The sequence below is a fragment of the Stenella coeruleoalba genome, assembly GCF_951394435.1.
Source record: "Stenella coeruleoalba genome assembly, chromosome: 2".
Lineage (NCBI taxonomy): Eukaryota > Metazoa > Chordata > Mammalia > Artiodactyla > Delphinidae > Stenella > Stenella coeruleoalba.
Window position 1 is genome coordinate 86,425,170 of NC_137147.1, and position 17,423 is coordinate 86,442,592.

Sequence of the window (17,423 nt, forward strand, 5' to 3'; positions counted from 1 at the left end):
AAAGGAATCACTGTTACAGTTCTTATTTTGCTGCTTTTGTAAGGGCAGGAGAAGACACACATTTTAACCCCTACAGGCAAACAGCTGCAGGGAAGGAAAGAAATAGTCAAAGGGTTAGGAGACAGGAGAATCGGATGGAAACCTCACACTTCTCTGGAGGTTCCCAGTGTCTTTGTTCTCAGGATAAGGACCACTGGGCCACCCATCTCCAGAGAAGGGTCTGAAAATAGGTCCATAACGGTTACTTACTGTCACTATTTACCTGTATCGGAACCGGCTCCCTTTAAAGAATAAATTGCTGCTGGACACTGTGCGGACTTGGCTTGACTTCTCCAGCCTGCAGCAAGGCAAAGTCCAGTGTGAGAGATGGTCTGCAATGCCTTACAGCCTAAGGCTGTGTCCCCAGCTCCTTCCAAAGGCTACTTGAAAGAACCCCTCAGGAAAAGGCCCTTCACAGCCCTGCTTGTCTCTGACTCCTTTAGCACCTGAGGGCCGTGTTCACGGTCTCAGTGCTAGGGACAGGCATGCTGCAATCCACTTCCACGTTAGGAGAGTGAGGGCTCCCCAAGAGTGCCTCATGGGTTCACCATGGGGACTGAGAGAATAAATGTTAGGGAAAGAGAATGCCACCTGCTGAATCTCAGCCAGGCCACTGGTTAGCAGTGTGACCCTGGGCAAATTTTTCCTCTCTTAGCCTCAGTCTTATCTATAAAATGGTGGAGCTGGGACTGCTTGACCTCAGGAGTCCCTTCCAGTCCTAGTATTTGAGAATTCATGTCCATGTCTGGGTAACTGTGGGTGGAGAAGAGAGTAGTGCCCTTCCTATTCCATCTCCTTCTTGGAGCGAACCTAAAGTATATTGTCACATTAGAGACTCTGAGAAGTCGTGAAATGAAGAAACTAGCTGAACTTTAATAAAAGTTCCACCATTTGTTTGAACTTGGAACCATTTGCCCTCCCCCAGAAAGCCCATTAACACCACTTTCAAGGCTGTGAACAGCTGAGGTGGAGACTCTGGAAGCCACCCTTGAGTGACTGCTCTGATCCCTGTACTCCTCTCACTTAGAAAGGGAAGCATGGGCAGAGCTGCCCAGATTGAATCTCCTAAGACCTGACCCCATCCACAACACGTCCTGGGTGCCTGTAGTGCTAACCCAGCTGGGAACCGAACTGGTCTGAAGCCTTTGTCCTGAGCGGGCAGTGAATATTTAGGGAGTTGTCCCTATAATCCATGAACAGCAGGCGCTGGGGACACCATCCCCACCTGTCTCAGGGCTCCATGAGGCTCTGAGCCTACTTACTCTCCTGTCTGAGCACATTCCTTTTCTTTTTTTTTTTTTTTTTGGTTTAAAATATTTAATACGTGTTAGACACGTAAAGTTATTTTTTTCTGAGCACCTTCTTGAGCCTGACCGGCTCCCTTCAAAGCACTAGGCCAAAAGCGGGGCAGGGATCTGCCCATGACAGACACTCTGAGTGACGCCGAAGTGGCTCCTGCTAGCGACTTGGCATAAATGAGGGTCTGACCCAGGCTAGAGGCTTTTAACACCTAATTAGTAGTCATGGAGAACAGTGAAAAGCGGCCTTGGTTTCCAGTGTGGATGTGGGCAATTTGTTAAGGAAAGACTCAGAAACTGAGTTTGGTCACAGGCTCAGAAGCACAATCCTGTTCCCATGGCTCAGACGGAAAAACAAAGGAGGGCCTCCAGAAATGGTGCTGAAATGTTTTCTCGGCTTTCCTTGGACAGCCAGGGACTGAATAGGAGGGAAAGGTGACCACATGGAAGTCTTCCGAGTGTCTTCTCCATGAGAAGAAAGAAGCCCACTCAGGTGAAAATTCAGGCTGCCCATTCAACTCACCCCTGATTCTGGTATCAAATGCACAGGATTGATTATACAACTCAGAAAGCCTGCCCAAGAAACAGCCTGTGGGGGCCAGCATCCCACAGCAGTCAGCAGGTAGCAGAGTCTGTTGAGTGGGGAGGAAGATGGTGCCCTCCCAGCCCAGAGCAATTCTGCTCTGGATCCTTCAGGTTACTGGAGGGAGAACTATGGCCTGTCAGAGGAGTATACCACACATTCTGTCTTATGTTGTTCTGATTAAGATGCAGCTTATTAAAGCCTAAGTCATGGCATTCTATTTTAAAAACAAGACCAAGGGTTTTAGCAAAATACACTTCATCTGGCCTCACCCCAGTTTCTCGATGGGCTATTTCTTTGCTCCCTAATGCTTTTATAACAACTTTTTTAATCAAAGAAAACTGGGCACAAAAGCCTCAATATACTTTACAAAATCATTTGGTAAGCTAAGCTCTCTCCTTTGCCCCAAAGCTGCTATCTCAGTAACAGTCAAGTCCTTGCTTCCTCCAGCTACCCCACCCCCGGCTCCTGAGCACTTGGCCTGTCACTGTCAACACCTCTGTCAGTGACACACCAGGAAGGGCTGGTATCAATCCCAGCTCAGCACCAGGCCACCCACTGGGGAGCGGGCCCCAGAGTCTCTCCAAGGCTTAGGGAGCTGCTCTGGGCTGCGCCTGTTCCTTCATGGAGCTCTTGTATTCTGGGCTCTGAATGGCTCCAAGGGGCCAGCTTTATTCAAGTCAGGCACCTGTGGGCTTTCTCTGGCCCAAGCCTTACCCTGAAAAGACCCAGAACTGCTTTGCCACTGGGGGCTGTCCAACGACATCGCAAGGTAGACACCTTGGGCAACTCCGCTGACACACATTGCCAGACATCAGCTCTGACCCTCCAGGTGGTACAGACAGCCACCCGGAAAGGGGTCTGAGTTTTATAAGGAAGCCCAGCCTTGTCATCTCATGTCTCCTTTGTCAGAGTTTCTCAAACTTTCCTGACCATTGTTCCTCTGAAAGTAGCTTCTATGGCTTTGGCCCTGATAAAGCCAGTTCCCATCCCAGGTGTCCACTCACTTGTAGAAGGCTTGGTTCTCTATCCCACATTTCCAGAGATGCTTGCAGGCTTCTGGAGTTGGAGCAAAATATGTGAGAATAATTTTCTTTTCCTACAAAAAATCCCACATAGAAACAGCTTAGTGTGGATGGCAAAGCAAAGGGTGAAGAGGCCCAGGACACTGAGCCCTGAGCTGTCTGAAGGCTCCCCAGTGCTCTCAGGGAGAGGCTTCAGATGGGGAAGGGGCTGCTGGCCGGAGGAGAAGCCTGCAGCACCCACAGGACAGAGCTGAGTTCAGTGCAGAAGGGCACACCTGGCAGGTCCAATCAGAGTAAGTCTCTGCTGGCACTGCTTGAACCAAGTGAGCCCTCCCCAGAGAAAGTGGCACTCTCCTCTGGAATTTTCTTTCTTTCTTTCTTCTCACTTTTTTTTTTGGTATTATCTTCCTGGAATTTTCATATGGAAGCAAAAGAATCTTACTCTGTACTTCCTGGAGGTATGGAACCTCTGAGGGTCACCAGCATCCCTGAGGAAGTCCCTGTGCTCCAGGACCTACAGCCACCTGTCGTCATCTCATGTCTCCTCACCTCCAGCCTTGAACTTGTTCCCGGCTTGGCATGCAGGGGGCTTAGCTCTGCCTGGATGGACCACTTTGGTTCAGCCCTGGCCATCAGGAGCCACCCCAGTGCCCCAGCCCTCCCTGAAGAGAAGGAAGCCAGCACTCACCTCTTTCTGACTTACGTACAAATAAAAAGTCTTTCCTTCAAATTTCAGCTTGGTCACCTCATTCCTAGAAGCACAAAGAGAACGCCCGTCATCTCACTGTGGGCTGCTTGCTCACAGCTAAGTCTTGTAGATGCACAGCCCACCCCGACTGGAAGGGGCTCCAGGCACAGACACAGTTTTAGCCAAAATTAGAACTGAAACAAGACAGCAGCGCAGGGGCCTTAGAGAACAGTTGTTGAAACAGTTCAATCCACAGTTTTCTGGTCAATCACACTATAATAATAGGGTGATAGGAGGATTTCGGGCTCATCAACAGTGGCTGTAAAAGGGAAACGTTTGCATGGGAAGTGAGTCTAGGTAGAGTGGTCCTGGGCCATTTCGGGATTTGGTTCATAACACAGGTGCATTATCTTGATGGGACTGTCAAATGTAAGATGCCACAGGTAGCTGATGAGGCCAAAGTTCAAGATAACAGCAAATAATGAAAAACAATGCGACCAGGTTCTGAGGGAGTTGAGTCTTTCAGGTGACTGTGCCACTGGATGGAAAATGCAGTTTAATGCAGACAAATGTCAAACGATCTCAGGGAGGGGGGGCAGGGCAACATACCAAAGAGAGAGAACAGATTACATGGAACAGTCATGCAGCGTACTGACCAGGAAAGGGGCTTAGGGGTTTTTGTAGAAAAATCCTTGAAGCCACCAGCCCAGTGAATGGCTGCAGTAAAAGAGGCAAACAGGATACTGGGGTACATCCACCCGCAGGACAGACACAAATCAGAAGAAGTGACATGGTTACTGTACATGGCACGACTTAGACCTCACCTCCACATACTGCTCTCAGCCTTGGTTACATTTACAAAATGGAAAAATGACTGGGGTCTTAGGTGGATGTCCCTGAGAGCCAGAGAACTAGGCCTCAGCATTGGTCACTCCTCACTTCCCTTCCATTGGCCTGACACAGCTACCCTCTGGAGCCTGAAGGCCCTCCTACCTCACTGGGGGCAGAGTCTTTATTTTTCTACCCAACTGGGACCCCCCAAGGAGGTCTGACCATGCATATCTGCCTCCACTTGGCTTCTTCCTCTTTGCGATTTCTAGGGAGATTTCCTCAATATCCTAGAAAGTAGCAGAAAGGTAGTGAAAACAATGTACCCAATTTACTACTGGACAAAACTCAGGGGACAGAGGAAGGTCACCTGTTCCCTGGAAATCATAGCTGGGTCAGGATGAGAGCTCACAACTTCTGACCACCAGTTCTGAGCTAGTACAAGCCACATGGGATTCCTTCCCTGTTAGATTCCCTCCCAATCAATCAATCTCTCATACACATACAGAATACAATAAATATCAATTGACTGATATATAAACAAGCACACAGATCATCCTAGGCTTCAATAAGCAAGATAGGAAAGTAGGAAATTTTCTATTGGAAGTGTGATTAAATTTACATCTATTACTTTAAAGTTGAGGCATATGAAGAGACGTCCTGAAGAAATGGGCTGTGAGAGAAGCTATAGAAGGAAAAGGGTCTGGGACACCCCAGTGAGCAGCAGGGCTTCTGGAGGGTAAGGATACTTTAGGGACTACAGGCCCCGGTGTGTCCTACCTGTTTCTAGCTAAAATGCCCCCTACCAGCCACCTCATAAAGACAGCTACCCTGGTTGGAGTGTGGCCAGGATCCGGGCCTTCTAAGGAACATCAGATGACCCAGAGGTCTCCAAAGAGCAAGTGCTCCTCCCTGGGAGAGCGGTGGCCTGACCCTGTTCACTGTCTTTTTCTGAAAAGTATCTTGTTCAACAGAAGACCCCAAACCCTCACCATCTTCACCCAAGAAGTGCAGTGAGTGGGCCAGCTTGAGAAGGGGTAGCAAATGGGCGTGTTGGGGAGCACACCTGTTAGCCCAGTGCAGCAGGCCGCCCTGGGAAGGGTTTTCTGGGGAATGGGGCCTGGCCGGGCATGTCTGGGGAGCAGTTTCACAAGCACTGTGGTTGATCATGTCGCCAAGCTTCACAAGAGCCACAAGGGTTGGAAAGGGGGTGTCTGTCCACAAGATAACAGGGGAGCTGAAGAGGATGTCGCAGGAGAGCTGGCCTGCAGCATCCCCAGCAGAAAGCTCACCAGGGAGCAGCTCTGTCACCAGGTTCCCTGCTAGCTCTTCTTGAGAAGGTGGAGGAAACAAGACAGGAGCAGGCTTCCCTGGCTGAGCTCTGCTGGGCCAAGGAAAGACACCTGGTTCAAGCCCCTGAGAGGAGCTGGCCAGCTTAGACTTGGCAGTCTAAGGCCCAGGAAGGTTCAGAGATCACAGGGGCTTAGTAAAATATACAACATGAGGCTGCAAGATGTTTGCGTGGGCCAGAAAACGGGTCTCTAGGAGAGCCAAACGTCCATCAACAAACCAGAGTCTGCTGCATCAGCTCACAGAGCCACGCAGCAGAACAGACCCCAACAGGTGGGCAGACAGGAAGCAGTTCCGAGCAGCTGTGGCTGCAGCAGTGGCTCTTGCCTGCTAGAACTGGGAGCGGGAGAAGCAGGGGAGGGAAGAAAGAGTGGGGATGTGACTCTTGGAGGCTGAGGACACCTAAGCCCTGAAGAGGGACGGGAGACAGAGCAGCATCTGTGCTCCTGCAGGCAGGGCCACCGTGGGGTTTGGTCCGAGGAGGGTGTTCTGCCAGAGCAACAGGGTAACTTATATCTGCCCCAGGGGTCATTGCAAGCCCTCCTTCGTTAGGAGAGTGGGTAAGGAGTAAACATCCCTGCAGATGCTATGGTCCTCAGCAGGGGACAGTCCCAAGGACTCATGGGAACTTTGCTTCCCTAACATTGGCTCCAGCTCTAGACGTCTCATCCTACCCAGAAACCAACTTTCCATACCCTTTCTCTCTCTGGAGAGGCTGTTGGCTCTCAGGAACACCCCTGTGGAAGCATAGGATCCCTAGAAGAGACCACTACCTTCATCAGTTACCATTATGGATGCAAGGCTTTGGAGAGGGCTCAGAACCAGAACTCGCCCAATCACAGACATAGGACATGGGAACCACAGCCCTCCCCAGTTGGTGAGGTATAAAAAGCCTGTTTTGGAAATAAAGATACTCACCATTTAATGAAGTGGACCCTCTTGTTTCCTTGCAGAACAACAAACCCAAAAGGAGTGAAGGCCAGAAATGCAGCATTTCCTGACACATCCTGTAACACATAAAGATTTCTCATCAGGGTGATGCAGGCATAGAGGTAAAAGGGTGAGAAACACAGTTGTTCACTGGGGATACAGGGTTAATACTTGGCCATTGGTCACAGAGGGAAGAGCCTGGCATTTGGAAGTAATAGCCAAGTTACTTACCTTTTCTGAGCCTCGGTGGCCTTAACTGTAAGTTGTAGATTATAATACCAATCTTAGAAAGCTGTGGTGAATATCCAAAGAGAACCGCAAACCCTCACACATTGCTGGTGGGATTGTAAAATGGTGCAGTCACTTTGGAAAGCAGTTTGGAAGTTCTTCAGATTGTTAAACATAGAGTTACCATGACCCAGCAATTCCACTCCTAGGTATGTACCCAAGAGAATTGAAAATTATGTTCACACAGAAACTTGTGCATGAATGTTCATAGCAGGATTATTCATACCAGCTGCAAAGTGGAAATAATCCAAATGTCCATCAGCTGATAAGTGAATAAACAAAATGTGGTACATCCACACAATGGAATATTATTCAGCAGTAAAAAGGAATGAAGTACTGATACCTGTAACAACACAAATGAACCTTGAAAACATTATGCTAAGTGAAAGAAGCCAGTTACAAAAGATCACATGTTGTATGCTTGCATTTATATGAAATATCCAGAACAGGAAAATCCAGAGAGACAAAAAGTATACTACTGGTTGCCAGGGGCTGTGGGGAAGAGGAGATAGGGAGTGACAGCTAATAGGCACAGGGTTTATTTTTGAAGGTGATGAAGATGTTCTAAAATTAGATAGTGGTGATTGTTTCACAAGTTTCACAATTCTGTTAATGTACTAAAAACCATCGAATTGCACACTTTGAAAAGGATGGATTTTTTTGATGTGTGAATTATATTTCGAGAAAGCTGTTCTGTGTGAGTGAGAGAGAGAATAGCAGTTATCATTATCATGATGGCCTGACACACTGGGCTCCCTTAGGAAAGTTTAGCTGAAGAAAATATAAGAAGCAACTGGCCAAGTGGAACAGATATCGCCAGCCCTGTGGTGCCTGAACCAACAAAGAGGCCTCCTGGTCAGCTGTCACTATCAGTTGGTAAACACAAGGCTTAAGGTTCTACTGGGCAAAGAGGGGAGAAGGTGCAGAAGCTGTAGGTCCTGGTTCCATCACGTGGGAAATGAGCTCCAGGAGGCCCAGGTCTTTTCTAGCCTGGGATGGGGCACAGAAAGCTGGGTGACGATTACATTCTCTCACCTGATAGCGGCCACAGGTGAGACTCTGCTCTGTCAGGGTGTGTGTTCAGGTGGCCAGAAAATTATGCCAGGCTGCTGATCAAATGGGCATACAGGCCAGTTGTCTGGGCCACAGCTCAGATAGTGCCATGGGGTCGGGGCCAGGCCCCTGGTGTGATGGGTGCAAGTGTGGGCCGTGGCTGTCAGGCTCTCCTAGTCTCTCCTGCCTTCAGGCTTTGCCTCCCTGGCACAGATCTTCAGCCTAATCAGTCCTAAGAACAGTGGGGCCTCTGCAGGGCCTCATGAGCCTTGCCTCAAGGAAAAGTGCAGTTTTGCCTTAAAGCTATCTCTTAGAGTCAGGATTACAGGTGTTAGCATCTGGGCCCAGGGAATAAACTAAATATATATTTTGCAGACACTTGAATTAATGCATAGTTGTTACTGTCCTTTCCTCAGGGTTTGTCGTGACCCCAACACTTGGCTGCAAGCACAGTGTCATTCAACCCATGGGCACAGCAAAATGCTGTTTAAAAATAACCTGAATGGAGATACTTTGAAGCCACGGGGCTGGGCTTCCCCCTGCCTGTCATCAGGGCTTGGTGGTGGGTGCTAACAGCTGAGCGCCAGCACTGCGCACAAACACTGTCCCTCACAGGGGGCACCGGCACTAACTGGGCAGGCTGGCCTGGGGGGGGGGGTGCGGCGGTGGGTGAGGGAGGGCTCTGCACACAGGGTTGGAGGGTGGGCACCGGGAGGCCTTCAGCTCACTGTGCAGGCAGGACCTGAGCAAGGCCTACAACTGCGGGTTTGGACAGAGACTCGAGGGTGGAGGCCTTACCTTATTTGTACTCAGAGAACAGGCCTGCAGCAGACATTTATCAGGAGAATGTGTGAGGCAGTGAGGTGGGGGCCAGAGGGACCAGTGTGTCTGCCGGCAGTGGGGGGGAAGCCCACACGTGAGCAGAACGAGGGGAGGGCACAGTGGGGCAGGGGGGGAAGGTGTCTTCTGCTGCTCGCTGAAGGACAGGCCCAGAAGGAAGAACAGGCGGAAGGTTGGAAAGGAAGGGCAGGGCCTGCAGAGGCTTGTGGATGGATTGTGGATGGTAGAGGAGGGACGGGAAGCAGCGAAGTGGGCAGGGAAGGCCTCCCTCCAGGTCTCGCACTCCAGGCCCCTGTGGGCAACGGTAGAAGAGCACCTGCGCCAGAACCACGGGCTCTGGGTCAGTCGGCCCGGGTCCTGGCTCTGCACTCACCGCCCGTGTGGCCTCAGCCAGGTCCCTTCGTTGCCCTGTGTTTCAGGCCCCTCGCTGTCAAGTCAGGGTTGATGATATCATCTGCCTCTTAGGCTGTGTTCAGTAAGCACCCAATACATGCTAATGGTTGTGTTGTTGTTAATAATATTATAGCTGCTACTGATTAGCTGAGTTTATTGAACTCAATACAGAATCTCTTTTAAAAAAGCCTAACATTTTACTATTTTTCCTGATGCTGATGGATTTAAATTTTGCTATTTAGGAAAAGAGGGTGTGGGAAGTTGAGGTAGAAAGGGAGAAGTTACTCATTGTTAGGGACCATGGAGAAGGGGGATGTGGGTGATACATTGGGGGTCCGGGGGAAAAGTGAAGTGGGCAGGAGGGGAAGGACATCTGTGAGAGTCATCGCAGTGACAGGCCTGTCTCTGGCCAGAGCAAAGGGAAGGGCAGGTCCTCCCATGAACTGGGTGGTGCTGGCCATCTGCACCACCCGGACACCACAGGGCCGGCCTCCAAGTGAAGGCAGGTATTGGAGTTAGAGGGGAACAGTCTCTCCTGACCAGACTGGCTGATTTGGAACAGGGAACAAACTGGGAGTAAATCCCTATTAGACGCCAATAAGTATTACTTATTATCCCAATAAGTAATAATAGCACCTTGTGCAATCCCAATCCATCCTCCCATTTGAAGAGAGCAATTATCCAAACTGCTTCCAATGCAACAGTTGCAAATGAAGCTGCAAGGCCCTGGCACGTGGGCATCCACAGTGCGGGCAGCTTGGATGTTTGCTACTCGTCTCTGGCACGTGAGGCATGGGATTGGAATTACAACAAGAAACCTCACATCTGGACCAGCATCAGGGAGTTCCCTGCTGGTCCAGTGGTTGGGATGCCACACTTGCTTTCACTGCTGAGGGCTCAGGTTCAATCCCTGGCTGGGAACTAGGATCCCCCAAGCTGCACAGCACACCCGAAAAAAAAAAAAAGGAGCGTGGACCAGCGTGAAAACACAAACAGGCAGCCACAAGTTTCCCAGTTTCTTTCATCTAACAGGCCATTCTCCTTGTGAGCCTGCCCTTTGGATTTGTATGTGGAAGGACAAGTTATGTGACAGAAAGAGAAGGAAATGAGGATGAGGAGAGAAGTGACACAGGTGGCAGTAAGCTGCTCCTCAGCTCTTCCATCTTATCAAGCTGGATTCTATCTTTCCTCCCTGTCCCCTGCCCATCCCAATGCAATCAGCACCCCCAGGACGGAGCCATTAATTATCTGGGAGGTGGAATAAAAACTCAGGTCCTGACAGCCCCACAGCAGATATCGCCAGGCCCGCTCTACATCAGGTAACATTCAAAAGACTTTAGTTTGCTTCTATGGTCGTGAGGTGACAAATCTATTTTCCATTTTTCATCCTTGTGGAAGAAGCTTCAGCCTTGGTTCTACTTGCTTCTCTGGACCTCAGTTTCCTCATCTGTAAGATGAGGACAATAATACATACTCCAAGAAATACTGTTGATACTTCCATCCGATTTTAGGGAGATGGCCTAGGTGATGTACTGCCAGGACAAGGCCACTGTGTTTTTCTTGAGGAGGGGATGGATTCGCACAGTCATTCATGTTCATATGGAACCCACCATCAAACTTGACCTGCATCAATACATCATCATCAAATGTTCACCCTAAGAGGATCACTCTGTCTAGAAAAGGATTTTTGGAAATCATAGTACTGACTGGTTCTTGGAAATAGGGACATCTGGCCATCTTTGCCCAGATCTACCTCTGGATACAATGAAGTAGGCTTCTGTCTGCTGCTCCCCAGAGGACATCCTGGATGTGTCTGAGTCAGGACCACAGCATTCTTGGTTGTTATGCCTCTCAAGTCAGCCATCCCCTCTCTGGAGCACGACTGAAACTAATTCAGTCTCGGTGGATGAAGCCTCTATTATTCTTAAAAAACCTGAGAGAAGAAGATTCCATATGCTCTTCCAGACAGTGGTGCCCATTCCTGAAAGGGCTCATAGCTGGGGACCTTCACATTCAATCAACCATGAAAACCACCCAGTTTTAATACACTGAAACACAGCCACAAGAAACCAGAGTGGAAATGAGGAGGAGGAGGCAGGCACCCTGGAAGAGGCTTGGCATCAACCCGTGACAGCTCAGAAATGGAAATCTGGGCAGAAACTTGCCACTTAAGTGGCTTTAGTTCTTCATTTTGGCAGTAAACCTAACACACTCCCCGCAGTGTAGCCAAGAGGGGCCCACCTGAGGGTGAGGGCAAGTCATCACTGATGCTTCTTGTTCTGCTTCTCTGAGGTCAAGGGCAATGTGTCAAGATGGGGAGCAGGTTTATTTAGAGAGGAGCTTTGGTAGCTGGATTATGAAAGTAATGATCCTATTTTAAGAGCAAGGGAATGACACTATCATTTTATTTGTGTGGTTGACCTAACCTAGACCCTGCTGAAATCAATTTTCTCCGGGTCTATCTATACAAAACAGACATAAAGCCATTTGGTGAATTTACATTACGTTTTTCTATGATGATTTCAGTAGTCTCGTAGGTCTTTTGTCCTCTCTTGATCAGAACTGGCAGTGAGTCCCACTTTGTTCCTAAATAAATGCCACCTCTCCAGATGGAAGACCATGAATGATAACTGAAAGAGCACAGCACTGAGACTCCACAGCTCCAAGTTTGAGTCCCAGTATCATCCTTGCCTCTAACACTGGACATGTTAGTTAGTTCCTCAGAGCTCAGTGTTCTCATCTTAAAAAGAAGACAAGAATGTCTTCGTTTTTTTAAAATAAATTTATTATTTTATTTATTTATTTTTGGCTGCATTGGGTCTTCGTTGCTGCGCGTGGGCTTTCTCTAGTGGCGGCGAGTGGGGGCCACTCTTCGTTGCGGCGCACGGGCTTCTCATTGCAGTGACTTCTCTTATTGTGGAGCATGGGCTCTAGGCACGCGGGCATCAGTAGTTGTAGCATGCGGGCTCAGCAGTTGTGGCTCATGGGCTCTAGAGCACAGGCTCAGTGGTTATGGCACATGGGCTTAGTTGCTCCGCGGCATGTGGGATCTTCCTGGACCAGGCCTCAAACCTGTGTCCCCTGCATTGGCAGGCGGATTCTTCTTTTTTTTTTTTAAACATCTTTATTGGAGTATAACTGCTTTACAATGTTGTGTTAGTTGCTGCTTTATAACAAAGTGAATCAGGTATATGTGTACATATATCCCCATATCCTCTCCCTTTTGCATCTCCCTCCCACCCTCCCTATCCCACCCCTCTAGGTGGTCACAAAGTACGGAGCTGATCTCCCTGTGCTATGCGGCTGCTACTCACTAGCTATCTATTTTACATTTGGTAGTGTATATATGTCAATGCTACTCTCTCACTTCGTCCCATCTTCCCTTTCCCCTTCCCCATGTCCTCAAGTCCATTCTCTATGTCTGCATCTTTATTCCTGTCCTACCCCTAGGTTCTTCAGAACCATTTTTTTTTTTAGATTCCATATGTATGTGTTAGCATACGGTATTTGTTTTTCTGACTTACTTCACTCTGTACAACAGTCTCTAGGTCTATCCACCTCACTACAAATAAGTCAATTTTGTTTCTTTTTATGGCTGAGTAGTATTCCATTGTATACATGTGCCACATCTTTTATTTATTTTTTTACTCTTTTTGTTGATTCTTTTTCTTTTTAACATCTTTATTGGAGTATAATTGCTTTACAATTGTGTGTTAGTTTCTGCTTTATAACAAAGTGTATCAGCTATACATATACATATATCCCCATATCTCCTCCCTCTTGCATCTCCCTCCCACCCTCCCTATCCTACTCATCTAGGTGGTCACACAGTACGGAGCTGATCTCCCTGTGCTATGTGGCTGCTTCCCACTAGCTATCTATTTTACATTTGGTAGTGTATATATGTCCATGCCACTCTCTCACTTCATCTGAGCTTACCCTTCCCCCGCTCCGTGTCCTCAAGTCCATTCTCTACGTCTGCGTCTTTATTCCTGTCCTGCCCCTAGGTTCTTTATAACCCTTTTTTTTTTTTAGATTCCATATATATATGTATCAGCATTCGGTATTTGTTTTTCTGATTTACTTCACTCTGTATGACAGACTCTAGGTCCATCCACCTCACTACAAATAACTCAATTTTCTTTCTTTTTATGGCCGAGTAATATTCCATTGTATATATGTGCCACATCTTCTTTATCCATTCATCTGTCGATGGACACTTAGGTTGCTTCCATGTCCTGGCTATTGTAAATAGAGCTGCAATGAACATTGTGGTACATGCCTCTTTTTGAATTATGGTTTTCTCAGGGTATATGTCCAGTAGTGGTATTGCTGGGTCGTATGGTAGTTCCATTTTTAGTTTTGTAAGGAACCTCCATACTGTTCTCCATAGTGGCTGTATCAATTTACATTCCTACCAACAGTGCAAGAGGGTTCCCTTTTCTCCACATCCTCTCCAGCATTTATTGTCTGTAGATTTTTTGATGATGACCATTCTGACCAGTGTGAGGTGATACCTCGTTGTAGTTTTGATTTCCATTTCTCTAATGATTAGTGATGTTGAGCATCCTTTCACGTGTTTGTTGGTAATCTGTATGTCTTCTTTGGAGAAATGTCTATTTAGGTCTTCTGGCAGGCGGATTCTTAACCACTGCGCTACCAAGGAAGCCCAAGAATGTCTTCTTGGCAGTGTTGTTGTAAAGATTAAATGAGATTGGGACTTCCCTGGTGGTCCAGTGGTTAAGACTCCATGCTTCCACTGCAGGGGGCACAGGTTTGATCCCTGGTCGGGGAACCAAAATCCCCTGTGCCGTGTGGCGTGGCCAAAAAAAAAAAAAAAGGTTAAAGGAGATAGTGTAAGTGGCTGGCATGTGGAGGCTCTCAATAAATGGCACCTTCATGATTCATGATAAGGCTGGGCTCATGTGGTGGGTCTGACCACTTCAAATCCTTGACAGGGCAGGAGGCCACAGTCTGGGCCTGCAGGAGACCCAAGGCAAACAACCAGTCCCAGGCCCCCTGGAAGGAACAAGATGGTGAGAGGTTGGAGAGGTGTCAGGGCCGGGGAGCAGACGCAACACTGGGCTGTCAGTGGTTTGCTCCATCCTCCTCATCCAGCAGCTGTAGGCTTGGTCTGCTAGGGGCTCCTGCCAGGAGTTGGGGGTCAGGGGAAAGGCAGAGAGCTCAGGACAGCTTGTGCAAGTTCAGAGTTTGGGTATTAGTGTAAGACAGCTAGCTACTGGAGCCCTCCGGCTGTCCCACCCAGAGTGGGTAGGATATCCTCTTCCTAGTCCCAGGGCCAGGCAAGGACCCTCTGGGCAGAAAGAAACCATCAGAAAGAACAGCAGCTTCTTAATCAGTCCAGGAGAACAGAGCCCATCCGAAGTGTTGGTCTGATCTCATTTAATTATCGAAACGATTCCTCTTCTTCTGTCCTCCCTAGGGCTGTGTGCCCCAGGGCCCCAGTAATTGCCTCTCTGTTAACAGAAATCATCAGTATTTATTACACCAAGCACTCCAGCTTATTTCGGCTCTCCTTGTAGCAACATTAAGGGGAGGGCTTGGTAGCCTATCACCAAAGTGACTCTACTTAATGACAAGAGTAAAGGCTCCCAAACTGTTCTCCTTCCTCAGGAGGGCCGAGGGAATCCTGAGCCAGAGCCTAATGAGATGAGCCGCGGGGTCTGCAGCAGGGCCCTGATGTGGCCCTGGGTGAGCAAGTAGTACAGGGCCCAGGAGCAAGTGGAATCCCAGCAAGATGACTGCTCCCAGCTTCTCCCCAGAGGAAGTCCCCTGGGGGCTTCTGCTCCTTAGAGATACACAGCAACAGGAAGTGACCTTAGTTCATATATTCTTGCTCTGCCACTCAGGGCCTTGTACACTGTGGCCTCCTGGAAACTTCATCTTCTTCATCTTCTTGTCTGTAAATCAGGAAGAATAATATCCACCTCCCAGTGCTGGCAGGAGGATTAGAGAAGAAAATAGTGTGAAAGGATTCCAGTGGGCCTGCTAGGGAAGGTGTGCCACAAACCTCTCTTCCCTCTCTCCTTCTAGGAGTGGGTGCCGTGGGGATGAAATGATATGATATATGGGATTGGGCCTTGTGCAGTGCCTGGTGTGAAAGCCGGTTCCTTCCTGTAGCCTCTTCACCTCTGTGTCTGTTGGTGGACAGACTCGTCAAAAGACAGGCCTGAGCCAGGACCCCCGCAGTCCTAGGGTGCATGTGGATTTGGGCTGGACACCAAGCTGGCTGCCGCTGTAGCTTCCAGACCCCCATAGGCAACAGCAGAGAATCCCCACCCTGCTACACTCAGTTGTCATGCTCAGGTTCACTGTCAGCCCACCTCTACGTGCCATCAGGTGACAGCCCTGCCTAGGGACCCATCTCTGAAGAGGTGGGCACTCTGTGTGGCCACAAGGGGACTGGACAGATGTGGGGTTAAATACAGAGGTGACCTGGCATCTTCTGTTGACCATATCTATCTTTAGGCAGCTATGTCTTTTTTTTTTTTCCCTTCTAACCAAAGGTCTCACATATTTACTACTAAACCAAAGCACTAGTGCAGAAACACGCAAAGAGAAAAATAATTTTCCCAATAAAACACACCCAGCTGGTCAGACGGTAGTGATGTTCTCAAAGTGATATGGTAAGATGAAAGTGACCTTGACACAGCATAAATGTGTGCCGCTTCATATGCGAGGCTCCTTACAGACCCAGCGTGGTTCTTCTCCAATGTCTTCTCTTGGAGTTGTACCTCATTTTATTACCAGTTTTCATTCGAATCCATTGGGGAATGGGATGATTCTGCTTTTGTTTCTTGGCCAGGAATTGCTTGATCCTGAAAGTCTTGTGAGAAGACAAGACTTGTGAGCCTTGTGAGAAGACATGGAGCAAATCCAGCCGCACATAGGATGGCGGAGAAGAGAAGGCAGCTGTTGTCTTTTCAGGTCCTGAAGTGACTCAGCAGTTCAGGGAGCACAGGTGCGGAGTATCTGCTGAGGACTTTAACACGGATGAGGAAAGCCAGGCTCAGAGAAGTTTCTGAAGGCCCCAGGAAGGAGGAGACCGGCCCTGGAGCCAAGGCCAGCTGACTCCAAAGCTCTTGTCAGTCAGTCCTCTGCAGCCCCCTGCTGATAGTATCTGAGGAATTTATGCAAGTTAAACTACATCGGTTGTACACAAGGCATTATTCAGGAAGCTTTGCTAATTCATTTGTAAATATCCGTATGTCTTCTTTTTTTTTTTTTTTGGTATAAAATGGCATGAATGTGTTTTCTGACAGTGCTGGCCCCCAAGAGCACAGGGGTTATCTTCAGTAGGCTGTGCTGGTAGATAGGGAACTGTGGAGCTGGGAGGGTGACCAGGTTTCTGAGTGCCAGAATGCTCTCAAAGTTCATATTTGAAGTTTCGGCATTAAATCCTATGCAACAAAAACATCACCATCTCCTCACCAAGCGGCCAAGGGAAACGCACCTCTGCCTCCACATCACTGGGTTCCTCGGTTTCCATTCTATTAATTTTTTGGGGAAACTTATGGTGCCCCTCACTTATTAGGAAGAAGAGGTCAGTGTTTGAGAATCAGTTTTACTTGTGATACTGGGGTCTCTCCAGTAGTGGAAAGAGAGAGGCAAAGATTTGGGGAAATTGAGGCAGAGACCAGAAGTGTCAGAGCAGCTGGGATGAGGAGCTGAAGCGCACGGACCCGGCCACAGAGAGACAGGAAGAGGCCACGGGTCTCCACTGCTTTCCACAGTCTCGAGTGGCTGCCCGAGCTCGTCTCTGAAATGCCAGACTCACGTGAGTAATCACAGAGGTTCCTCTCTGGGCAGAGCCTCCCTGGCTGGTTCCTGTCCCGCCCTCACACGCGCATAAGGGAATTAAACGTGACTCCACTGCAGTTCCACGCAGTGACTTAGGCCGCTGCAGTCAATAAAAACCCACTCTTGGAAAGAAACTAGATTACGGGTCAGGGAAGGGTGGGCAGTGCGCTGAGCAGCCTCTGATCATTCCCTGTGGGGGGCCTCCCCCATTCCTCTTCTCTTCACTTCCACCAAATTACCCACTGCTGCCAAAGTGGGGCCCCGGTTTCCAATTTGTTATTTAGATG

The 17,423-nt window shown here is 48.7% G+C and overlaps 2 protein-coding genes across 4 annotated transcripts in view; both read right to left on the minus strand.

Annotated features, from left to right (window-relative positions):
- The window catches only part of FRMD5 (FERM domain containing 5), a gene marked incomplete at its 5' end in the record, with an annotated part of 339,686 nt that overhangs the window by 8,553 nt on the left and 313,710 nt on the right, over positions 1–17,423 (minus strand). For all 3 annotated transcript variants that reach the window (XM_079914501.1, XM_079914500.1, XM_079914499.1), the window contains 4 exons: positions 263–337; positions 2,928–3,019; positions 3,634–3,697; positions 6,730–6,818. In XM_079914501.1, the coding sequence (XP_079770627.1) occupies positions 263–337; positions 2,928–3,019; positions 3,634–3,697; positions 6,730–6,818 (320 nt within the window). The remainder of the gene's footprint in view (positions 1–262; positions 338–2,927; positions 3,020–3,633; positions 3,698–6,729; positions 6,819–17,423) is intronic.
- Positions 15,827–16,825, minus strand: LOC307181852 (large ribosomal subunit protein eL39-like; the record flags this gene model as incomplete). Its single annotated transcript, XM_079912755.1, has 2 exons — positions 15,827–16,188; positions 16,768–16,825. 2 exons carry the CDS (start codon positions 16,823–16,825, stop codon positions 16,022–16,024), a joined length of 225 nt encoding a protein of 74 aa, XP_079768881.1. The 3' UTR covers positions 15,827–16,021.